At 39.7% G+C, this 24,986-nt stretch overlaps 4 protein-coding genes across 5 annotated transcripts; 1 reads left to right on the forward strand and 3 right to left on the reverse strand.

Moving 5' to 3' along the window:
* Window positions 1–996: 996 nt before the first annotated feature.
* Window positions 997–5,480, reverse strand: LOC107228192. Its single transcript, XM_015669570.2, has 3 exons — window positions 4,854–5,480; window positions 4,698–4,772; window positions 997–2,106 (listed from the first exon to the last, which is right to left on the reverse strand). The coding sequence occupies exons 1-3, from the start codon at window positions 5,278–5,280 to the stop codon at window positions 1,844–1,846; spliced, it is 765 nt and encodes a 254-aa protein (XP_015525056.2). The 5' UTR covers window positions 5,281–5,480; the 3' UTR covers window positions 997–1,843.
* Window positions 5,481–9,776: 4,296 nt separating this feature from the next.
* On the forward strand, window positions 9,777–10,989 carry LOC124296613. Its single transcript, XM_046746659.1, has 3 exons — window positions 9,777–10,107; window positions 10,312–10,788; window positions 10,874–10,989. The coding sequence occupies exons 1-3, from the start codon at window positions 9,777–9,779 to the stop codon at window positions 10,987–10,989; spliced, it is 924 nt and encodes a 307-aa protein (XP_046602615.1).
* Window positions 10,990–11,071: 82 nt separating this feature from the next.
* Window positions 11,072–14,769, reverse strand: LOC107228195. Its single transcript, XM_015669574.2, has 3 exons — window positions 14,621–14,769; window positions 13,116–13,621; window positions 11,072–12,641 (listed from the first exon to the last, which is right to left on the reverse strand). Exons 2-3 carry the CDS (start codon window positions 13,609–13,611, stop codon window positions 12,274–12,276), a joined length of 864 nt encoding a protein of 287 aa, XP_015525060.2. The 5' UTR covers window positions 13,612–13,621; window positions 14,621–14,769; the 3' UTR covers window positions 11,072–12,273.
* Window positions 14,770–20,287: 5,518 nt separating this feature from the next.
* On the reverse strand, window positions 20,288–24,355 carry LOC107228190. 2 transcript variants are annotated; one of them, XM_015669567.2, is made up of 5 exons: window positions 24,200–24,355; window positions 22,433–22,570; window positions 21,674–22,007; window positions 21,219–21,412; window positions 20,288–21,105 (listed from the first exon to the last, which is right to left on the reverse strand). In XM_015669567.2, exons 2-5 carry the CDS (start codon window positions 22,548–22,550, stop codon window positions 20,738–20,740), a joined length of 1,014 nt encoding a protein of 337 aa, XP_015525053.1. In that variant the 5' UTR covers window positions 22,551–22,570; window positions 24,200–24,355; the 3' UTR covers window positions 20,288–20,737. The 2 variants fall into 2 exon arrangements, with proteins under 2 accessions (XP_015525053.1, XP_015525054.1); XM_015669568.2 differs by lacking the exon at window positions 24,200–24,355 and adding an exon at window positions 23,481–23,648.
* Between the last annotated feature and the right edge of the window lie 631 nt (window positions 24,356–24,986).

The following is a 24,986-nucleotide window of genomic DNA, read 5'->3' on the forward strand; positions in this document are numbered from 1 at the left end:
CGTAAAGAAATTTCAATAGCACGGTCGACACATCGCTAAATTCGAGTCGAGAATTGATATTTTTGCAAATTAAGGATTATCTTCGTCTGCAAAGGGGTAGACCCAACAACCCCGAGCTGGAACATGACGCCAAAGGCTTGTGCAAGAATGCTGCATTCGCGTAGAGCAACGCAAAACCGTCTGCATCCGTTTGAGAGCGGCGCATCTCGTTTTATGATATTCCAATCGGAAAAAAGGAATGCCGTGGTATGTGGGTCAGTCGGTCGTTTCACCGGTGATCCGATCTGCCCCCTCCCTGTACTCCCCCCACCCCTTCCGCTCTCTCTCTCTCTCTCCCTCTTCTCGATGCCGCTCTCTTAGCGCCCACTGAACCCGGTAATACAAGATCCTATCGACCCGCCTCTAAAAGAGATAGGCTCTACGTAAACAGGTACACAGTCGGAATGGAAAGAGGTACGTACATGTGCGAGAGGAGAGGCACAGGCTTCTCTCTTTTCCTCCCCAAAGCCACGGTACGCGACGTTAAGAGTCTTACAAGCGACATACTTTCTTCTCTCGCTATTTTCTTTCTTCTTCTTTTCTTTCTTTTCCACTTTTTTTACTCGTATTTTTATTTTCAACGTGTTTCTTTTTTTTTTTTTTTTTTTTCGTTCGTTAATGTTTTACTCAGTTAACGCCGTACGCTGCAGGTTGTATATAATATCGGGCTCCCTCAGGCGGTATCAACAAACATAAGCTACGCTGACCAAGTAGCCTCGATTCAATTCGTAACGATTCCGACAATTTCTCGTTAATTGATTGGAGATCCCCGATGAATTAATATTCAGTAAATTGTGATGAGTTTTTCGCGAGTCAGCTCAACCTACTCTGAACTTGAGTGGCTGCGTCTTTACGAACTCGATTACATGATTTCTCGTGTAATATCTACTCTTGGTAATCTTGGAAGGTAAAAGGAAAGACAAAGAAAAAGTCGGCTTATCTTATTTTTGAAATATTTTTATTCATTTATATCGAATGATGTGTCTATTACATCAGCATACAAAAAATAAATATCCAGGCAGAAAATCTCTGCAGTATAGAGCTACATACGCTTACAACTATTAGTCTGTTGATTAATAAATATTTAGGTATATGTTATATACGTCTGCGTAGTTGGTAAGGGTATCACCGTTTTGAGCATGTCAAAAGTTGGGAAAATGGGAGGCGGAGTGTCTTTGGTACCGTGGGTATCATCATTGAGGGTAGATTTTCATTTAATAATCATTATCGTCTTCTCTTCAAGCAGAGATAGCATTCCGTTCGTGGTAATTGTCGCGGCGATGAAGTATGTCACGTCATTTTTCGATCCGTCAAAATTTTGAAGGGGTTACGATTGTAGCCTGAAGCAACTGGGGACCAGCTGACCATGATAGTATATTCCAAAAGTCACTTTCTACGAGCCTTCCTTCACTGTCACGTGTATTAAAGTCGTAACCCGTGTCTCGTTGATCACGACAGTTCGTCGCTTCGTCGACGTCCGTCCGTTTGTCACCGGAACAGGAGGAACCTGTCGGTAGTCTCATACGCGTATTTGTCACAATAGCTTTTTTACACTTTTCTTGTTTTTCGTTCACTGTATGTAAGTAGAAAACTTTCACATACTTTGTTTTCACCAGAGTCTCTGGTCCGAGTGTTTCCTCCGTTATTTGCATTGAGCCGAGAGATCCGTGCTTACTGCTCAGTCCTCGCTCACTCTGCAATTATTTCTGTCAAAGGATGAGTCAGTCGGCTATTCGGGCGAGAAAGCGTCCTGCGTCCGTGTAGGTATCGTTAGGTCTCTGTCAAGGATTGGGGTTAGCTACTACTAGGAGTTTTTAACCGCGTAATCGATCGAGTATCCCCGGTATGGTAGATCGCCAAAATCGGTATCGTCCAGCGATCGTCTGTGGCCATGACCGTGGCTCTCCTGAGCGTAGATCACGTGGTGACCACCACCGTCGTCATGACCTCCGGCCAGCTTCTTCGCTGCCACGATCAGGGACAACATCAAGGCAAGACCGGAAACCATTAACGCCTTCATCGCCAATAGACCCAAAGCTCCTAGCCCCAGGGCACCCATCATCTTTCCTGTTAACAAGAAATTACTCGTAACAACCGGCACGCGTTGACCCAAGTGGAATTATTATACACTTGAATAGGAATCGAAATATATGTATACATAGATATACATATATTGTAGTTTCCAGGTCTGGGTAATATTCGAAATGGTTTAATTTTAAATACGCAATCAAAATGCAAATGGTATTTTACGTTTTCTGTTTTCTATTCTAAATAGAAAAATTGAAGGAAAAATGTACGCATTTAACTGTTTTGTCAGATGCCTCTATTCAAATAAGTTTTGAACGTTTGAAAAAATTCCGTAACCAATAATTTATTTCGGTATTCGCTCAGATGGGAATAAGTAGTGTTAGAATTATCAGGTTTAGACCTAATTTTTTGCTTAAAAAAGGTCTATTTAGTAATGCATTATTCTTTCGTTCGAATTAAACAGTGATTTGATCAAAATCTTGCATATATTGTATGCGTAAATACGAAATATCTTTATCTGTAGTCTCACATTTCAGTGAAATGAGATCGTTTTGAATGAAATTCTACAAATAATTCACTTGTGATTTCAATGTTAGCAATATTTTTTGAACAACTAAGACTATCCACATTACGATACTTGTCTATCATCGTTTAACCATTTACACGATTATTTTTATACATTGGAATTATAATGTGCCCAGTAGAGGGCACACCAATAGAACACAATATCCAGAAGTGAAGATACGTATCAAAAATATGATTCTCGTACAAAACAAAACCATAAGCCTATGCACGGCGTATCTCAATTATTAGAAAAAGTTTAACTATTTACGGTATATAATAAAACATTTTACATTTTGTAACTAATTTTAAATACCCTATTTTATATTTGTCAATTTAGATAGAATTTTTCAGAGCATTTCTCATATGCTATTTTAAATGCATTTGTGATAGCATTTTACCCAGCCCTGGACTAATTGCAGGCTTAGCTAATCTCGTGGGGCAACCGTTCCTTAATTCCAAAAAACAGCTCGGTTTATAGCCCCTACCATTCTTTCTTTGGTTATTCACCCTGTTCTCCTAACATAAAAATCTGCCGACGTGTCATTTTTTAAATATATCAACCTTCGGTAAGTATGCACAAAGTTTCGTCGTCACAAATTTTTCCAAAAATTAAAAGTCAGAAGTGCAATAGTTTTCTTATCTCACCAATAACCAATATATGTAAAACTCGCATAGTACATACATTCTTACCGCTATTTACCTCTTCCTAAAAACAATTTTGAGAAGACGAAATATCATTGCAAATGTATTTAATTTTCAGGTATCGCAAGGCACCCGGTAAGAAAAGCCACAAGTTTCGGGTCGCTAAGTATAATCGAGCAAGAATAACGTGGTACCAACAGGGTGATACTGGCATACCAAAATATTGAAAACAACCGTGATAGTCATTCTCGATTAAGACTCTTCTCAGTTTTCAACTTTATGAAGACTCATGTCATTGTATCTTCTAAAAAGTTGAATAATATCCAGAGCCTTTCGCCACTCATTTGCACCACAATTAAGGGGCAGTCCATAAATTACGTAAAAGATTTTCAGAGGGAGAAAGATATGTTTTGAAACACATGTCTTACATTAAAGTCTTTTAATCTCAAATGTACCGGGAACGAATGGAATTGTTTAAATCTCGATCATAGCATCATCACCGCAATCTTTCTTTAAATAATATTTGATTTCGTCTCCAGAACTCAAGCAGTTAGTTATTCACGTTATTTTGCGTTTGTAGCGTTATTTTGAGAAAATAAGTTTTACGTAAGAATTACATAAGAAGGGCGGGGGGGGGGGGGGGGGCAACTAGCGCTTACAATGCATTAAACGAGGAAAAAGGAAAGATGAGATATCTTGAAAAATAAACCTACGTATATTTACAGAGGTCCCATTAAGCATACACGTAGATTAGTCAGGTTGGTCAGATAAGTCAGTGTTATAACACAAGTCTTGGTAGTCAAAAAGAATCTCCAGTCAATGTTTCTGGCAAGTTACTTTAAACTTGCCGATACGTTTTGCAAAGTTTGTCTAGCAATTAGCTATCACTTTTACATTGAAGAAGTGAGATTAGATCGAACAATGTCCCATACTACAGGAGTTCATATATGTTGATATATATTTCAAAAAAGTCTTATTGACCAAGAATACTATTGAAACTGATACTAAAAGCTAACTTGTGAATACAACTTGAAAATCAGTACCATTTACTTCAACAATACTCTATTCCTTGATTACTTATTGTACATCACTGTAAGACGATTTGAATTCTTTTTTCGTCCTGATATTTGGGTTGTTATAACTACCTATTTGATTTATCGTGCGTTATTGTCGTTGTTTAATAATAAATAATCAGCATTCTAATCTGAACTTCTTCGGATGTAGCTATAATTTGACGCAATGCTTTCACAGAACTCTATTTGAATCTATTATTCTCAAAACAAGATAATTACTAAGGAATATTGATTGAATAATAATAAATAATAAATAAAATGAATAATTACTAAAGAATATATTTGAAAAGTTTGGTATGTCACCTAACAATTTCCATTAATTACAAAGTATGATTTATGCAAACGTCTTACCCATCATCAGTGCCATCATCATGACGCCTCCGCCACCTCCTTTACCGCCGCCAAAGCCATCGCCTTTTTTCCGACCTGAAATCAATTGAGACATTATAATTCCCTGATCGATTTTTTCAGAGCTTATATAAATCAGAAGCCTGCGAAGATCGATACCTTGATTAGCGTTTGGTAGCGACTCCTTCAGAGCCGTTTCGAGATTGTCCGGAAGAAGACTTGGCAGTTTCACCCTCAGCTCACGTCCTTCCAAAAAGTTGACGATCTCCTCAACTACTCCAGAGTTCTTCATGTTTCTCGCCCTCCGAGATAACATTGGAGCTGAGGTCTCAATCAATTGAACACCCTCGGATAGCTCAAGATTTGGAACCGCCGCTGACTTCTCGAGGAACTGTTGAACCACTTTTCGCACAATTCGAACCCCGTGGCACGACACGGATACGTTTTTTGGATCCTCCTTTGCGCACAAGTTGGTGAAACCTCCTAACACTCCACCCGAACGCTCCACCCAAAGTTCATCGGCCGTCGTAGACCCGATGAAGATGAGGACAAGCATCGGGGCGATAAAATGTCGGAAACTTGCCATTTTTTTTTTATTTTTCGTTCAGTGAGCTCACAAATCACTGCTAACCCAGAGCTACCAGCGCTCCGCAAAACGCTACACTTACTAAACCTTTGGGTTTCCCGTGTTTCGCGAACGGGACCCTGGGATCACTCACTATCCGAGGTTTCGATACCTTCGATGTTTTAGAACCTACAGTAGAGGCCTGAATGATGGGCAAATGAGCTGGATTCTGTTTATATACATCATCCGAGGGGATTGCACCGCAAAAAACGGACAATCCAAGCTCCAATGTACCGAGTACCTGACGTTTTTCACCGCAGTTTCGTTCAATTCTTATTTTAAAGGTTTCAGAGCGTTACAGTTCACCATTGTCGAGAGGAGGCCAATGCCTTGCTATGTTACCTAGTCAACCTTTCCCATACCATCCAACCACTGGACAATCACGTTATACTTTCGCAATTTACCGGACTTTGCGAGACAATCTGTTTTAGTGGAGCATAACCACGGTGAATGTGCCACTCGCGACGTTACGTACATTCTCTTAGTCCGTTTTTCTTCCATAATTACCCGAGAATATCGCGACGTCGTCAAGTTACACCCTCCGCGCCAAGCTTAATTGTGGCGGCAATAGCATTATCTCAAAGCTTACCCTGTATACTCACCGGGTGGAGAAATTTCTCATTCCAGCTGATCCATACACCTTGTTACTTGCAGGATGCGGCAAATTGTTCGATTTGGGCAGCGTTGAAGTTTCACCCTTTTTCGCTTCCTATAACTTTACGTCAGATAATTATACTAATTAGTGTGGCATTCACGTACACGTTTCAGTGGTCAATACAAAAATGAAGGAAACGGTCATTACATTTTCAATTCAGAAAATCGCAGGAGTGAGAGGAGCCGATCGAGAGAGAAAAGCGTAGATGAAGACAGAAGAACCAAATGTAGATCATCTCCGGAGAGACCTTTCTCTTCTGCTCCACTTTTAGAGGGGTCTCATTTACTCGCCGACTTGCTTCCTCACCCAGTCACCCTTTCCCCCCGAAATCTCGAGAATCGAAATCAACTACCGACTGTAGAAAATTATCCTCGTACGTACGGCTCATGTCCGCCGTCAATATGCAACGTTTGGTGAAGCGACAGTGGTTCGGAACGACAATTCTCCACGAAACTTTTCATCTTGTCCGTTAGCATTGTAGCCATATGTATATACCCACTCTCAAGCGAAAGCTGAAGAGTTTTTAAGATCGTTAAAGAGCAAACAGCCGTTCACTCGATTGGAACTCATTTTTCACCGGACTTCATAATCCGTGTCACTAGAACAAGTTTTTCTGCCAAGTTTAGAGCCGTTTCGTCATAAAGAGATTTGGTACACTTTTAAAGTTGTCTGGCTTTCTGTAAGTTTGATCGTGCTAACCCTACCCTATTTCCACTTACCGTTTTCTTCTCTTTCCTTCCCTTCTTCGAATATTGCTTGACAAATTCACATCGGTTCATTTACAAATGGATCAATCACGTTGCGTGGTGGGAACTATTCCCGTTAACTAGAGCGGTTACAACGTAAGCTGATCTTTAATTCTGAACCATTCAACGGAAAAAATTGTACACGTATGTCTCCAGGGACTATTATCCACTTCACCGCTGAGGAGGAGAAAATTCTACGCCTAGTATAACAGTATATATCGGGAGGATTCCTTGAAGGTTAACGATGCGAACGACGCCTCGCCGGCAGATAGGCAACCGAAGTGACACCTGCAAGACATCTGCAGTAAGTACCCCAGGTGTAACTTTAGTTGCATAACTGCAAGCGAGGCGTCGTTGCTATCGTTAACGCTCACGGAATCCTCCCAGTGTAAATGAGATCAAAGCTGAACGTACCAGATTTTGGCTTCTCACTTTGTTTCAAGCTTCGAGCCTACTAGGTCAACTCATGCGTTTCGCCAAGTAAATCTACTCGCGTATAATCATTAGGAACTGACAGATTTCTTATTTCGTAGGTTTATTATAAAGTACGTCACAACCTGAAAAAGATTAGATATTCGTAAACGCGAAAGTTTGATCGTTATAGGAAAAAGAGTTAGCATCTTCAAATAAACATCATGAAAAATGAGGCAATAACTTTATATTAAATTTGCATGTGATTATAAAAACGATAGTAAGTCTCGCTTGGAAACAATGAGTAACATTTATTTCAAAGCTATACAATTTTAACGGTAATCAACTGACACCAAGTGGCATGAAATATGAATCATCAATATTTGTGCATTAGAAAGGTATCGAGACGATGGCACATAAGGCTACAATGATAGGTCTGTAGTAGCAGTCCACAGCTCACACGTTTTCACTCGGTTGTATTCGCTCGCGGTACAGTGTGAAATCGGTAATCTTTTAGTCCGTGGCATAGAAAGCGACTGGTGAATCGGAAGCCCTGGTTTGAGGATGAACGCCCAATACGATGAAAGGTTCCTCGAGTATAGGGTCATTTTCGTAGACCTGGTATTCGGTTGTGGTCTCGGTCAGACTCGAACTATCGTGCATCAATTTTCCAACGTCACCGATCACCGTCGAAATTTTTGACGGGTCTTTTACCGAGCCTTCTGTGATGCTCAGAGGATTCTTCCGAATAATCTCACTCTGTACTACACGACTGCTTTTGATTTCACCTTTTTGCAACCCATCCTCTGGCACTCGGTAGCTTTCAAAGTATGCATTTTCCACGGATGGTCGATGTTCCGGATGGTGAATTGAATAAACAGGATTCGGGTACTTTGCTTCACGCATTTTGTATCCGGACCCTGGATAGTTTCCACTGTAGTCATGCGAATGATACTTGTGAACATGGTTGAAGTCATCATAATTGTGAAGACGGTATTTTTCCTTACGATCTGGCCCAGATTTGTGGAAATGGTCTTTTATCGCATCTTTGATTCGTCCAAGTAGGCTGAATGGTCTAAACCGCCACTTTTTCGATTTATGATCGTATCGGTCACTGTGTCCCGAATAATGTGGATTGTATCCGGAATGGAAAGATTCGTAGTCTCTGTAACGATGCTTATGTTTGTCGTGTGAATCGTAATTGTCCTCATGATCATAATTATAATGACCGTCGCGTATATCCTTATGACTAGCGTAAGGGTCGTGTTGATTTTTTTGTCGATAATAATCGTCGTAATCTTCGTCATCTGATTTGTTTTCAAAGAAGTAACTTCTGAGTCCCAATATAGCCGAGACAAAAAGACTGAGATTCGAAGAAACGAAACTGAGTATTCCCAATATTGCAATTTTTGATAAAATGATCGGCAGCAGGATCAGGAACTTGACACCTATGCCCGCTAAGAGAGGCAGCAGGACGAGTTTGCTGATCATCAACGTTCCTGCAATGTGCATTAGAATGTCAACAATTTTTCAGAGACATGCCGGTCGTGGAGGCAAAAATTACCAATGAACTTACGTTTACCTGAAGCGTTTTCATCTGAGTTGAATTGAAAGCTCTCGTTGTGCAATTCCTTACACTCGCCACATGCCGCCCACGCAAGAATGAGAAGGTAAATCAAAGAGAATCGTAACATTATGAGATTGAAAAACTTTTACATCTTGTTTCTGTGAATCGTACTCATCAGGGATACGAACCAGAAGCAACTAAAGATATTAGACAAAAAAGATTTTTATATAAGGCGATGCCTATAAATCAGATACGCGTAATTATGGTCGCTGGTAACTTACTGTGACAAATAGAATTAATGACCGGTTGTAACATCCTCAAAACTCTGCCCGGTCAATTACTGGAACATATTTTGGCGATACTATGGAACGGAACGAGTATTGTAGGAAAACTGTTCTAGTTACTCTAATGAAATAAATGGTCGACCATTACACGCTCTTAACATACAACTATTTTTCCCGCAGAAACGGGCCACGTGAAAACAAAATTTTTATTCGATATCACCCTTATTGGATAGCGAAGCTGAAGCTCTTCTTTTTTGGAAGTTACTGTGATTAGTTTTTCGCAACCAATTCAGTAAAAAAAAACTACTATTGTACATTACAGGAGCTACGTTTGGCGTGAAATAAAAAATCCGGAACTTGATTGAAGTGGGAAATGGTGAGGTAGTTGAAGATTTTTCTTGAGAAGGAACATCTTACTAACCTCGATCTATTTTGTGCAATAATAACGGCGTCAAACTGCATTCATAATAAGATTTTAATCATGTACGTGCGTAATAACATTTACAATAAGGTCCGCTGCTAACGAGATAGCGTGTTAAAAGTACACTTAGACACTACGCGGATGGCTGGTTAAGCATGAAACTTCATATATAAACTGATCTCTAAAGCTACTGGTGACTCAGTTTCCGCGAGTCAGCGACACCAGACAAAATGTCTCATCTAAACTGCGATATCAAATTTTGAAACACAAACGAAGAGCCGTTTTCGTTTTTATTTTTAGGATAAATAAGGACTCAATAGTCATGTTCATCTTGCGGTACGTCACTGTTTTCATATCGATACTTATTGTTAGCATGGCCAGAGTCACTTACTGCACTCCTACGCGATCATACGATACTCTCAGTAATATCTTCGACCTTAACAGTGTCGAAAGATTGTCTGTTAAGCTACTTGAGAACATTAAAAAGTCTAGAGTGTTACGGTTCAATGACTTTGTAAGTATAGGTACGATTCGTAGCCACACGGAAAAACGAACGCGAGGAGATGCAAGCTTTTTAGATATATTTGAAAACGTTGTGAACACAAAATCGCTAAACCTAGACCTTGGTCTCGTAAGCCTCAAGCTGTTCCGAGATGCTGGTGTATTTAACGTCGACTTAAAACTCGACCCACAAGGCTCCAGAGGTGAGTACTACGTAGAAATAATCATACGATCTTTGCTTCATATGAAAACGCGATTCTCATCACCAATTTTGCATTACTTCAGATCATTATTTGTTCTTCGCGGTCATTGCTTTCACATCTAAAGTAAACGCTACGTTCATAACAAATTTTGTGTAGTACTCTATACGGTAATCTGCAATCTCGATAATTGATTTCTTTTATAAGGCGAGAAGGAAGATGGTCAAATGTTACCTCTACTATTGATTGGATTGAAAACGACAATGTTTATTATTGGGGTGGTATCATTCGTTGGATTACTGACGCTTAAAGCGTTCATTGTGTCAAAAACCGCAATACTGATAGCGGTTATCTTGGGTTTGAAGAAGCTCTTTGGCGGTCATGAAAAAGTAGCATATGAGACGGTTTACGATCATCACGCCGTTATCCCAGATCACCACCAATACTTCGATCATCATTATGAGCCAGAAGTTTTCAAAGGCCATCCAGAAATGCCTGATCAAAAATTAGTTGGCATCTACAATCTGCTAAACGATGAAACGCAGATTTTTCAGGAAAGCCAGGACGTCCCAAAGTACGAATTTTTAGCACATGAACCCGACACGCTCCAGGGCCAAGACCCCAATGGACTGTTTGACGATGGTCTAAAAGAGTACAAGCTCGAAAGTCATCAGAAAAGGAGAAGTAGAGACTGATTTGAAGAATTGAACTAGCGCCCTGCCTGTAATATGTAATTATTTTATTACCCCGAAAATGTTTTGTCTTTCAGGCTGGAGTGACATCGGAAAACGAAAACCATTTAGCCTTGTGATTGGCAGTCCTCATTACGAACCGCTAGTCCTCAGTAATAAAAAAATCGCAGAAGGGAAGAATTTGCAATCATAGCTATAAATTTTCAACCGTTTCGCCAACTTGTTCATCTTCATCGATCAGTACTCACCGCGGGGTAAAAAGGAGATTCAGGACACTTGAAAAAAAATATTTATTCATAATATAACAATAATCTTACATAGTTAGGATTCATTTATATGACATGTAGAATGAAAATAAATTAGATAATAACAGCATGAATGTGGGTCTTGCGCTGGTATCGTTAGAACTCAACAATTTTTCGTTGTGCTGCATCCTATTGTACGGAGATCCTACATAAATATGTTTAATGTCCCGTTCGTCCTATCGTAAGTCCGTCAGTTTTGTCTGGTTCAATTGGTACCCGTGCTTACCCAATTTAACAGCATGTAGCTATATCCCTTTCGGTCGACGTCACAGTATCAAGTTTAAGTAGTTATCACAGTATTCACCAGAAGTCTAATATTCACCGGCAACGAAGTAATAGACAGCCGTCGCCATGTGTAGTCTGCGGTAAACGCGTTGCTTGTTTCAGGTTCTCAACCTGTACTTCTCAATTTCACCTGGTAGTTTCTAGCTTGTCATATTGTTTGTCGTGTGTGGGTGGTAATCTTGAATGACCAAGGTGCCTTGTCTATCAGTCTGTCAGGGTCAAATAATTCCGTTAATTTTGTCTTTCGATAGTCATATCAAATCTCACGTACTGATAACGTGACTCTAGTCAATAAATATAATAAAATCAATAAATAATATAAATAAAACTATAACATAAGACAATTATGAACTGATTTTACCACAGAATCAAGAATCTCAAACACGTTATACTAGCTCAGGAAGTTGCGTTGGATGAAACTAAAATAGCGAATGAAAACCCCTGCTATATGGATGGATGAAACATGAAAAGAGTAGAAGAGCCGGATTCTTAGAAGCGTTGTGTGATTTAAACATTACGAGTTTCATTTAGCTGGGGTGAAATTAGGTACATCAAGATGATGCATCAACTATTGGAAAATGAAGGTATGGTTAAAACAGTCGTAAGAATGGCACAAATAAATCGTCAATGATGCGAGTGGTAGTGGTTTGAAACCATTTGAAGCGATCCCAGTTCATAATTCTTATAAGTAAACGTGGCCAATTATCAATCAAGAATAGTCTAGTCAAAATCTCTATCAGTATGGGATTTCAATTTTTGCAGTTAATATTATGCAAGGATTCATCCAGGCATTAGCTTGTGAACATTCTTGTTGGTATGAGCTCTTGAAATTTGTCGCAGACCCACTGTAACACTTCTACGGTAAGTGGAGGTTATAGACGATTTTCTTAATTTTTGTGGGCGCTGTAAGCCAAGTCTTGAGCGTCGCTCACTCCTTCCGAAGAAATGGCCACAGGGGAGACGTCCAGGTTCCTGCCCCATCCGCTAGAGTAGCTATCCCCATGGCCATGGTCAGAACTGTAGGAGTGGCTCGAGGAGTGGTGCGGATGTGCGACTACCTCATAGGTGACGTGCTTCTGCTGGGAGAAGAGTTTCTTCAACCCGATTATACTGGCAAGAAGCAGGGCGATCTTTGACAGAAGTAAGGCCTTGCCGACGAGCAGGGCGAGACCCTTAAAAGCCAGACCACCAATCAAACCGATCTTGAGGGCTGCGGCAGCGAGTAGAGGCCCCATGTTGTTTTTTTTCCCACGACCTTGTGACCAAAAAGAGATATAATTAATTCACATGAACAGCAGAGACGTCGTTTTGCGTAAAGCATATTTTTCTTGTAGATAATGTGGCATTCATTCATCAAAAAAAAAGTACGGGTAAATAAGATTTTGTATTCGGTCAACGAGCTTACAGTTAAAGAGCAAGTACAAATTTGGAATGACTTATTACCAAGAGACAAATACGGGTAAACAAGATTTTGTATTCGGTCAACGAGCTTACAGTTAAAGAGTAAGCACAAATTTGGAATGATTTATTTCACGCTATAAACGACCAAGCTGCCCAGACATACAAGTCGATTATATTCAATTCATATACATGAGAATTATAGCAAAGTAGATACAACGGTAATAGGCCCTCAAGCATTCCAAAGACGTGGAATTTTATTTCAAAATGGTGCAAGAATCTAATGTTCCGGTTCAGAGATTTTAAAGTAATCACAGCAGATGTAACTTACCATCCTGGACAGCTTTGTCGGAGTGTTCGATGGATAATCCAAGATTCAATGAACCTGTTTCATCCTCGGAAGCGGAAACAACCACGTCATCTTCTGGAAGTATTCGCCATTTGATACTCCTCGACTTGACAAACGAGTAAATTTTATTTGTTATGAGATCCAAGACTTCCGAATCTTCATCGTTGCTTCTGGCAGCGGTAAACATAGCCTCCTCCGTTACCTGGCTCGTCTTTCGAATTTCAATATCGTCAGTCAATTCGATAGAGGCCTTTTTCAATAGCTTGTTCATGTAGGTAACCAACTTCAGCATCACGCAGCTGCTCACTTCGTTCTGAGAGCACTTGGCGTTCAACTTACGGAGAAGCTCTTCTTCATACTTAGCCCTGTCGGTCATGGTCACCGACTGCTGCTGGTGAATGTCGACCTTCTCTATCTTTTCAACCGGATTGGCCAATGCCATGGCCACCATAGTCAGAAACATTAAAGCTGCCTTCATTTTTACTCTACTGCAAAAACGAATTGCGGTTATAATTTATTTTTCAGTTGCATATTCGGTGAGTGCTAACCTCTATTTTCACACTCCATTGACCATGCGTGACAATGCTAACAATCGGAATGAACTAAGTTAACGCAAATATATTAATATATATTCTGATAACGACTGAAATCTATTGATGCAGTTAGAGGAAAAAATCTTGAGTGTGTAATATATTTTCAATATAGGATAACAGGTCTTCACTTTTTTGAGTAGTGCAGTTTAATGAAATGACACCTTCCGAAGCTACTTAATCCACAATCCGTTAACATTATCTATTGCACCTTATTGTATATCTGTAATCAAAGAAGACGTAGCGTACAAGATTCAAATGACTGTTTGCATTGAATGATAGAATAACCAAATGGCAGGGATCGTTTAAATTTCATTAAGTTTACGAGTTTGCTCAGTGACAATTACCGATTATCACATGAACTTGACAGTGAAATATGAATGCTTGAGAGGCTGCCCTGGTCGATTTCGACGTTAACGTATATATCTTCAAATATTGAAGTCCACGTATCTCAAACATCATAGAGGGCTTGGCAGTCCCGTGCTATACATAATTCCTAACAAAAACATTCAAACGTATTAACATTTCACGCAGGCATAAAGAAATCGCACGGATTCTACGAAATCACAATAGTAAATTCGTGGAAGTTCTTCATTTCTGCGTCAGATTAAAATGTGTTGAAATGTTTTTGTTCTGAACAGCATATAGAATGGGTCTGTTCAGCCCTTTTTCACATTTGAGGTGAGTGAACTTTTGATGTTTGAAGACATATACGTTGCGTCGAAATTGATTAGGATACCCTATTAACCATAAGAATCGCGCAACGATATTCACCGCTTGTCACTTGCCAATGGAAGTTGGCACTTGAACAACATGTTCATTTTGACTTCACTTCGTCACAAAAATGATCCGCACAAATGAATTGATAATGAAGGTGTCACTCAAAGTGGTACTAACCTCTATGACTGCACGACACGTCTTATGAAACGCTGGACCTTCTCGATTAATGACGACGCTTGCAGTGATGACACTTTTTTAATTTTGAAATCAGCCCCTGCGAGCCGAAGTGCGTGGTATGTGCAAGAGCTCTGAGCCGCGTATAGGCGAGGCGACTTTATATAGGTAGATCGTGTTTGATAGATACCACCACATGAGGAGTTTCCCTCCTCCAGCTTGATGGGTTCCAGAAGCGGAGAAGATGGGATTGGGCTCATCTTAAGGTAAGGGAAGGAAACCAAAGTGGTTCTCGTGCACAAACTGGTTCCCGCGCTATTATGATATACGTTGTAGTGGACAAACATTATGGACCCTGACGCGAGCCCGGCCTAGCGGGAAAACCGTGTCACAGATGTGGAGCACGCAATCCTATCAACGCACCAACATTGCACTATTCTCTACTCCCGTATATCTTGGGACGTATAACGTTGCCCTCGCCCAGTAGGTGCTTCCCGTCGAGGGCACGTGCTGGGAACTTTGCTCGACGCATCTTTGTTACCGAGGTCAGGTTCTGACTCTAGAACTCCAGAAGCCCGCACTAGTTTCACAGGTTCATAATTCGTCTATTTTTTTTTTTTTCTGTCATTCTTTCCAATTTTGAAATACGAAAGACTTTGACATTTCAAACGGTCATCATGTTATCAGTGCGTGTCGCAATTTTTTATTTCTTGTGATAAACTTTAAGCATGTTACGTTGTATAACTTTGTACTGAATTCTCGTAGATTGAACTCAATGAAAATATACCATGCAACTCAATTGATCATACTCTTTTTCCGTTTTAGCCCCGATAGAAAATTGCCGAGAATTTGGAAAGAGGTTTCGCTGTGAGCCTCAGTCTCATTTTAAACCATCTACATTTTTCTGTGAATTTAATTCGCTGTCAAGATTCTCACGGTTCTGATTACTTTTGTTGGAAATTTTACCCCATATGACAAAAATTTGTAAATCTTGCGAGCCATTGCCCTAATCCAATCACATGCAAAGTCTGCGAAAAGTGATACTTGGAATCGAAAATAGAAATTAAAGTCAAGCGATTTCTGAGCTTTTATAAAAATTCTTAAGAATTTTCCTTTATTCGTGAAAAATTGATTGCACATAACTATTTCACTAAACCTTTGTTGTGATTAATTTTGTGGTCAGGAATCTAATCAAAGTTTGCCGGAAAATTCATAATACTAAAATTCCGTGTTGAACCGTATCCTATGATACAGGCATCATCTCGTTGTGTAAACATGAGATTGTATGATATATAAGCCCAATTCTCATGATAGAGGAACAGATTCACCTAGTTATAATATGGATGGATTAAGTCAGTCTTGTCGAAACATCAATACGATAAACAAGATACGAGAAAAATTTCAGTATCGTAACTCGCGTCACATTTTTCTTTTGGTATAACTTCTACATTTCTAATTATGGAAAGACGAAATTTTAAGGCAAGTTTTATAATGTAGTTGATTAATTGAAGCCGTCGTGAAAGTTTTCCAAAGATGGCATAGCTTCTTGCCACTCGACCCGAAACGTTGAAGTCACCGAGACAGTTCATCGCGTCGCGCTTGACCTTCAGTATATTGCACTTAATGTCCTACTAACGCATGTGGCCTATAATTTGTTAACTATGGTGCACGATCTCTCGCCGGACACACCTTCAGCAATTTTGTTGGTTCTACGTTGAAGCGTCTATCAAACAGCAAAAGACATTTCCAATTGCCGTTATTTTCACCTCAAGCAGGCTCCCAACTTATTCCGAATTCCGATGTGATGTTGGAATCGATGTATCGATAATACGTGAGTATGCAGTGCCGAATACAAAAACTCCGTAAATATACAACGGTACGAAGAACCATCCCACATTCGTGTTACTTCGCTAGTTCTACTCGGGCGTTTAATCAACCATTTTGTCAAAGATTTTTTTCTCCACAAAATCGGCAGAAGAAATCACTCGCATATATTTATGTAAACTTAAATGCATTACGAAAAATGAAACCCTGTAAACTGAAGTCTCGGTGAACAAGATATGGGATGTATTTGTCCGTGAACTCATCGATCCACATAAATTTTTCAGTTCAAAGCAAACCTCATACGAATCCCGTACATGGAACGAAATTTTTTCTGTGCACTCTTCTATCCACGTTAAAAATGCCGCTTCAAAACATCATAGCCTAGGTAAACAATTCAATAATAAGTATCTCACAAGCAGGTATGAGCAACATGAGTTGTGTATACATCAACCATAAGTCACGTATGGAACTTACATCGATATCTTCCATGCTTCATCGGGAAGCTAAAATTATGTTTATTGTATTGCAAATTCGCAAAATCATTGAACACTACTGTAATACGAGATATCATCTGGTTTGTTTTTAAAATTAATTGGATACCACATCGCATAAAAAATCATCGTTACTCAACTTGCAACGCTGCTAATCATAACATCCCGGGGCTAACGAATGCTGAATCATTTATCTGGGGCTTAGCGAATCTGGAAACACTTTCGGCTGCTATTTGTTAATTGGCGAAAGTCAACAGTGGCGATCGCGAGTCCCGTTGCCATTCATCTCTTTTGATCCACACATTCTGTGAACGGATTCACAAACTACCTCGAATTCGACATCGTTTCAAGACGACGTTCTAACTTCATTGTTTTGTTTTTTGTTAAGTTCATATACAATATACAAAATTTTTACATTGAGCACATGAACGTAAAATACAATATTTCTTTCTATCTTGCAAAGAAATTAGATTTCCACTACATGTCAGGCCTAGAATTCACTAATTCACTTACGAATGGAAATCTATGCCGAATCACTATAGTGAACGCATTGGTATGATCCTCATTGTCGCATTAATACTAAGAGTTCATAGCAACGAACAAAGCTAAGACAATGTTGATCTGATAGTTGGAAACCATTTAGGTCTTCTGCCCTAGTTAAAGGAGTTATATTAACAAATTTCGGTGAGATATTTCTTAATTACGACTTGTTTTCAAAATAACAAATAACAGAGTCAACCACAACTCGTGAGATTCGCTTGGATGCGAAAGTGTTCGGGACATGGGATGATCTTTTGTGCTTTTCTTAACTCAATAAGGAGTCTTGATAACTGCCCGAATGAGGGAAAAAATATTTACTCCACAAAACGAACTTACTTCGTGTGAATTATTGGTTTCATCTGAAGAAATATCATTCAACTTGATATGATATGAGGATTGAATCATTGGATCACGGAATGATCAAACAGATCAGAAATCGTCATACTATTTAATAGAGCAGTGAATCGGGCAATATAATGTGGCATTGTAGTTGCTCAAACAAATTGTTTATGGCCTTGATTAGCATAAAAGATGTTCGCCAAGTAAAAAAAAAAAAAATTAAAATCCCGATCCAAATATTCTGTATGAATTACTGATCACAAAACAAATGATTTTCTGCTCCAGAATGCGATAGACACTGACATTGTTTTACTGTGATCTTATCAATAGTTCTCGATACCTTCCGTGACTCTACGGGAACTCTGAGTATCGTCGGTGCTCACTGCATTGAAATAAAAGACAGATTTTCAGGTTTGATGAATTCGTAACAGAACGATAAATGTCAAATCGTATAATTTGTACATGGGTACTGCATTCCGCGGATACGTCTTATAAGAGGAAGAGGGGAGGGCCCGCCACTTCCTAGTCTGGTAAAGGCACGATATACGACAATGCAGGAAGAGGGCATTCGGTCAAGGCTATACTGCTTTAACAGGTTTCGAAGCCTTAAATTATAGTTACCATCTGGGAGTAAGTATGCGAAATCGAGACAGAGCATGAGAAATAGTAGTGACTGGTGGAGTGGCACTTGATCCGGACCATTCATGAAATTGATCATGACGGTCACGGTCGCGTTTTCGCGCCAAGCAATTATGCACCATATTGGTAAAGATCGTTTCACGTGTGGATAGGTTCAACCATAACGACGAATGCGTGCTACAGATTGAGACACTTTCCTCTGGAATATGAATTGCGACAATTACAGAAGTTGTGAATTACATAGCAGCCCCAACGCGACATCCACTATCAACAGGTCAACTCGTAGCCACATATAAAATAAAGCACGACAGTTTCGTGTCTCCAGGTGTACGTAAAGGCGCTGCTTCTCCAGGTACCTACTTTCCATTGCGTTTCTAGCTAGAGTAATTTTCTACCGTTTGATCTGCTGGCAAACTGTATATATCTATGCACGCACGAGATATCGTGGGCGATCAATGCATCGTGTTCTATGTGTGTGACCTCGATCATCGCGCAAGGTCGATACGAGCCCACCGCAAGGAATGTGCCACGATTTCATGCTCGTCTGATTGTTGTATAGCTTGGCACCGTTACATTATAATATGAAATGAGCATTTCAGCCGAAGGAGCTATGCGCAGTTGTGGCCTGCCTAATTCTCATTGGTAGGTAGTTACGGTAGGTGGTACAAAGATGCTGGCAGTACAGGCGCACAGTGAGAAACGCCAATTTTTCTTACTTTTACATAACAATTACTGAAGAATTACGCGAAATGCTGATTCGTTATTAGGAGAGCGAAATATAACGAATTTCTCTCTGCGAAAGCGCTACATAGGCGGTAATGGAATCTCTTTAATCGGAATCAAATGAAACAACATCGTGACGTTTCCTGTTTTCACAAACGAGGGCACCTGGTCAACAGGTTTGTTTGGTTCATTTCTCGGGACTCCGGTAAGAAATCGTACACAGCATCCCGCTGACCGGTTAGATTCATTACGCATACTTTTTTCTCTTCTTCTTTCTCCTAATGGAAATCGTCAGCTAGTGTTGGAAATTATCATTTATCGCATAATACGATTGAATCGTACTTCGCTGATTTATACCTATAATCGGATTATCTTTCATAAGAGTCCGCATCCTCTTAATTGTTGTTACTACTTCATTCGACAATTCCTCTAAAATGAATATTTGACAGCGAAATGGAATTGCAAAGTCTCTGGACTCAAATCGGTTACAAAAACTTCAACGTCAAAACACAACGATTTTCAACGTGATTTGATATCTGAACACTCGGTTACCTTCCAACTGGATCTGAGCAATTGAATGAATCATCATTGATCGATTTGCATGAAAAAAACACAGTTTCTAAACATCTATGTACTTGTCAGGTTTAAATGCCATTTTGGGTACATATAAATATGTGATTCACAGGTTTTTAATTTAGCGTTCCAATAAATGATAGGGTGAACACTCTTGATCAAAATTAGGTATGAGCTATAAAGACGGCCCAGATGAGCTTACAGAGGATACATCACGTTTCGAATGCGATGATTTTATGACAGTGATTAGTGCGAAGGCGCAATTTTTACTGAGGTACTGATGAGAACTACGTGTATTTTATACGTCCATAATAATTGGGCATCCAAATAACTAAGACCAAGCAATAGTCAATTAACTTACGAGCTCGAGTCAACCATACTCGATAATATTTTCCAAACTCCTTAAGTTTATGAACAATTAGAAAATAACGTAACGAAACGAGTCAGACTGAGACTGAAACGAAAAAATAAATTCAACGGTAGAAGGAGGACCTGTTAATTGTAAGTGCAGCAACGATAAGAAGAACTTTTTCCCCATTTGTGTAAGAAATATTATATACAGATATTTATTGATAATTAATATACACATAAATACAGAGAGATGACTAACATCCCGTGGATTATTCTAATCAATTTCAGAAATTAAGGCTTATTAATACCTACTTATGTACTTGTGTAGGCATCGGCAGTCTTGACATTACTTGTAAATTAATATTAAACGGAGTAAAATATAAATTAAATTGAAAATGAAGATGAATGCTAACAAAAAACATGAGAAGCCAATGACTTGGTCGAGTGAGGTATGGCTTTACCGGTCAACGTTTCTACATTTTTCTTACGTAAACTGAGTCACAGTACCAAGTCGAGGCAATAACACTTACGTTTGCACAATAATCTTTAAAGTTTGCCTAATCACGTACTACAACTCGGGTCCTTGGCACTGAATATAACTTTCTCATGAATATTCTTCGAGTTGACCTCGGGACACGGTCTATTTACCATACTCTCCGTTATAACCTTGATAAGCGAGATCTTGACCGAATGATACTGGCGGTCCTCCCTGATGGCCATGGTAATCATTTTCATGATAATCATTGTGATTGTAGTTATTGGCATTCTCTTTGTAATACGGAAATCCCACGCCACTTTGGCTATACACTGGAGGGTGATAGTTTTGCACCTGAGGTTTGCAGAGCTTGAAAAATCCTATTAGGCCTGGTATAACAATCGCTATGAAGCCCAAAAACTTCTTAAACGAGGCCAAGCCCAGAATCAAAGGTAAGAAGAGCAGTAACTTTAATTTGAACAACTTTAAGATGATCAGCATGGGAATCAACAACTTCTTTAGCCGGATTCGAGCTGGAAGAAATTAGAATACCAATTTTTTATGTTCCGTTATCAGTCAAACATCCTGTCGTAAAATGATTTAAGTAGCTACCAGAAGTGGGGTTTGGCATCCATAGAGTACTTACAGAAATGAGTGTCCTTCTTGTTTTCAATTGTGTCAATCTCATCAGCAATCTCGTCCAAGAACCTGGGTGCATATACCTCGTTCTCTCCAACAGCTTCACTTGGTATTTCAACCTCGAACGCAACGGTCTTCACGAACTTCTCGGCCTTTCTGGCAGCAAATTTCACCAGTTGATCCCACTCACTCTCTTCACTCCTGTAAAATGCAGGAAGATAGGTTTGATAAAGACGGCACGCATAAGTTCACGTGAATTACGGGACCGATACATTGCTCTAGCTTGAAATTCTTGTCAAGCATAAACTACCAAACACTACCAAAGAGCAAATGCTAAAGTTAGCAATGCTGAGATGAAACTCAATTGCAGTTCACATGCTACATTCCGAATTGCTGATTACTCAAGTACATCCAATTCTATGTGAACTATACCATCCCTAGCTGATAAAGGATTTATTATACCTGGGAGCACTGGAGAACTCGTACGGTTGACGGCTAACCTCGCGTACAACGTCCCTCGACATCCTAACGACCCTGACGTTGCCGTTCAGGTTATATTCTTGCTGGTCAAAGAACTCTGACAAAGAATTCAGCGCTCTGGACTTGAAACATTCGGCGAGATCACCATTCAGACAAGCAGTGTTGGTCCTAGCCAGAAATGGATCCACGTTCGGCCCTGCGCCCAGGCCTATCCAGTCCAAGAGATCCTTACCCTGTCGCGTTCCATTTGGACGCCCTTGCGGAAATACGGGAGGACCTGCAGGGCCCTGAGTTTGAAACTGCTGGAATTGCGGTCCTAAAGGAATCCAGATTGTCATCAAACGGGATTAAACCAAACGATTGTAATTCATCCAGACCATTTTACAATTTATATAATCTACTACTTGTTGTGAAATATAACGTAAAGTGCATTAGCTGGCCGGATGTTTGAGCTACTATATTGCCAAATGATACGTTACATTACTTGCAAATAAGTCAAGACAGCCTGATCATAAATATTGTTTTAAAGCCGATGAAAAGTAGTCGCAGGCACGAAGTAACGCTCTCCTCTTTATTTACTGACTTGCTACATTACAATACATTCAGTTTCAATAGATCACGTTAAGCTGGCTGTTGTTAACAATCTTCATTCAATGTGTACGATGAGGTACCGATAGAATCCTTAGATCCTCGGTCGGTAAGATAAAACCTAGCAGTCTACGTACGATGAGGTCAACTTACCATCCTGACTCTGTCGAGGCTGGGAATCTGAATCTCCAAAGCTGACCCTCCCGCTCGACTGTCCGTAGGAAACCGCCACGGCACAGCTTACCAACAGTAATAATCGTGGCTTCATCATCTCAGAAGGTAATGTTTCAACTGTAAATGAACGTACACTATCATTAAAAACTGTTTGAACCACGCTGCATCTCCGCCATTCAAGTTTAGACATTGTCCCTCGTCCATTGCAGGTATTCAATACGGCACAGACTTACGCAAATAGTTTCAACTCGATTAAACGCGGTATATTATCAAATGCACATTTTACTATTACGAACTTATGTATGTACCTTTACATGTTTCTTGTCATGTTCTCACCACCGAGATGGAAATATCCGATTTAAGAGTGTTTCACGTGAGATATTGTTCAAAAATGTGATTTGTTAGACAGGTATTTTAGGTTACCTTTAATCTCTCAAACGTCATTCTTGCCCTACTTTGTGCAGGGATAATACATAACACTTATTGATTTTCCATGTTTATTATTGTGATTAGGCTTTCGTCTGTATGCACAATTTTCAAAGGTTACCTAGTCTTGAAAAAGATCTTAACGCATCACGAGCAAATTTGTTTGCACAATCGGCTAAAAACAATATTTCTTGTGATGCTATGTAAGCATCCGTATAGAGTACAAAGTTCATATCTCATCAGTGAAAAAAGTGTCTACTAACTGTTGTATAAATCCCACTTCCATTGGTGTCTCGCTCAATCTATTCAACTGATTTCATTAAAAAGCGAGAATATTGCCAGAAAATAAAGGAGAAATTAATAGCAATAAACATCACATGAATGCACATGACTTGATTATGCCTCAGGATTCAAAAGAGCTATCGGAATATCTGAATGTGACTAGCATCGTAAAATATCCGAAATAAGAAAGAACAAAAATTATACAGTTCCGAATATCCGAATACAAATGTGCCATCGAAAGTTCCGGAAAATGTTTATTCACGTTTCTTAAGTAGTATGACACTTGGAAAGTAAAACGGTAACTACAGGGACGACTTACCAAATATGACTCTGGCACTAACACCACTATACGCACAACATCCCAAAGGAATTTTCACAAACGTAGTGATTCATATCCGTGGAATAGGATCTCAACATTAGTCTGACGGATTGTGTATTATAGTTCAGTACGGTCCACCAGCGACTGTCGAGGATCCCGGTACGACTACAGAGTTCCGTTATATGAACGGTCCAACACCAGCTCAGAATTTTAATGCCGGTCTTCTTTATCAAGTTTACTGGTATCGTGGAATGACATGATTATTTTGAACTAAACCCGTTTCGAGTTCAACCCAGACCCACGAATTTTTGACATACTAGGTAAGGCAACGAATATTACGGCCAGTAATGATCGGATGATAAATGGAAATGTCAACATTTACTAATTTCTTGCTACTTGTAACACTATGTGAAACGATACTTCAACAACCGTTTTATTGATCTGTTTATTTAGACCTGAACTGCCACACGCCGATTTTTAGATTCCATCGTGTATTTTGACGTACCTATACTTCCATCTAAAGTAACCGCCCAAACGAGTCAAACAATTGTACCATGTTTAAGAATCGTCATAGAACGTAGATATGCAGATCAACTTTCTGCACGTACCGTACGACATACAATGATAAATATCTGCAGTTATGTATTTAGTTCCACTAAATAGTGTAAAGGAAAAATAACACTTTGTGGTAACATGCACTGACAAGCGAAACCACTTACCAAGCGACGGAGCACCCTCCAAATGAATACGGTACACCCAGGAATTTACTTGAAACTTTGACACTTTCCGTAACAACGCTTAGATCGCACTCATTGTTCGATCCAAGAACTTGAGTCCCTTCGGAAGACACCTTCAAGAGCGAATTGACTGTCCTTCACGTATTCCGAGGATATATATGAGAGTCCAGGTCCTGGTAGGCAGCCACGTGGGGTATTATGAAACAAAAAGCGCAAAATCGAAAGTGAAAGTGATCACACCGGATGCAGGATCGGAACTCCACGCCCACTGGCTTCGAAGATGTTTATCCGACGTCAAGATGCATCATGTGGCCCAATCGCAACTTCTTCCGCATTTCTTTTGCTACCAGCATCCAGCCTAACCTAAGTGCAATTAAATGAACCATCGAGGATATAACCAGAGGTGTTTCGAGCCATTAATCCTCGCACCCGGATTCTCAGCTGCTTGGTTGATTTACAAATTTCAGTTCTTCACGAAGCCCTGAATCACCTTAGAAGTGGTAATTCGAAAGTACAGTGACTCAGTGAGACTCACACTCGCACGTAAGTGCGGTCGGAAAAGAAAGGTTCATGACCCTGCTGCACCCGGCAGACTATATCTGTATATGTTAGCATTCAACTTTCGAGTTTGTGGTGGCAGTCGTGATCTTCCAAGTATCAACTATATATATTACCTATGTAATTGTTATACGTGCATATGTTTAAACAGTGTGGGAGAAAAATTGTGATTAAAAAACTTATTTTACTTTCGGACAATACGTTAGACGAA

This window comes from Neodiprion lecontei, chromosome 1, assembly GCF_021901455.1.
Source record: "Neodiprion lecontei isolate iyNeoLeco1 chromosome 1, iyNeoLeco1.1, whole genome shotgun sequence".
NCBI lineage: Eukaryota > Metazoa > Arthropoda > Insecta > Hymenoptera > Diprionidae > Neodiprion > Neodiprion lecontei.

Coding starts and splice junctions, on each gene's coding strand:
- LOC107228192 (XM_015669570.2), bottom strand. CDS start 5,280: ATGGCAAGTTTCCGACATTTTATCGCCCCGATGCTTGTCCTCATCTTC. Junction 4,773..4,853: donor GCTACCAAACGCTAATCAAG/GTATCGATCTTC, acceptor AATTGATTTCAG/GTCGGAAAAAAGGCGATGGC. Junction 2,107..4,697: donor GATGATGGCACTGATGATGG/GTAAGACGTTTG, acceptor TCTTGTTAACAG/GAAAGATGATGGGTGCCCTG.
- LOC124296613 (XM_046746659.1), top strand. CDS start 9,777: ATGGCCAGAGTCACTTACTGCACTCCTACGCGATCATACGATACTCTC. Junction 10,108..10,311: donor CGACCCACAAGGCTCCAGAG/GTGAGTACTACG, acceptor TTCTTTTATAAG/GCGAGAAGGAAGATGGTCAA. Junction 10,789..10,873: donor AAGTCATCAGAAAAGGAGAA/GTAGAGACTGAT, acceptor TTTGTCTTTCAG/GCTGGAGTGACATCGGAAAA.
- LOC107228195 (XM_015669574.2), bottom strand. CDS start 13,611: ATGAAGGCAGCTTTAATGTTTCTGACTATGGTGGCCATGGCATTGGCC. Junction 12,642..13,115: donor CGACAAAGCTGTCCAGGATG/GTAAGTTACATC, acceptor TTTGGTCACAAG/GTCGTGGGAAAAAAAACAAC.
- LOC107228190 (XM_015669567.2), bottom strand. CDS start 22,550: ATGATGAAGCCACGATTATTACTGTTGGTAAGCTGTGCCGTGGCGGTT. Junction 22,008..22,432: donor GCCTCGACAGAGTCAGGATG/GTAAGTTGACCT, acceptor GGATTCCTTTAG/GACCGCAATTCCAGCAGTTT. Junction 21,106..21,218: donor CAAGAAGGACACTCATTTCT/GTAAGTACTCTA, acceptor AATTTCTTCCAG/CTCGAATCCGGCTAAAGAAG.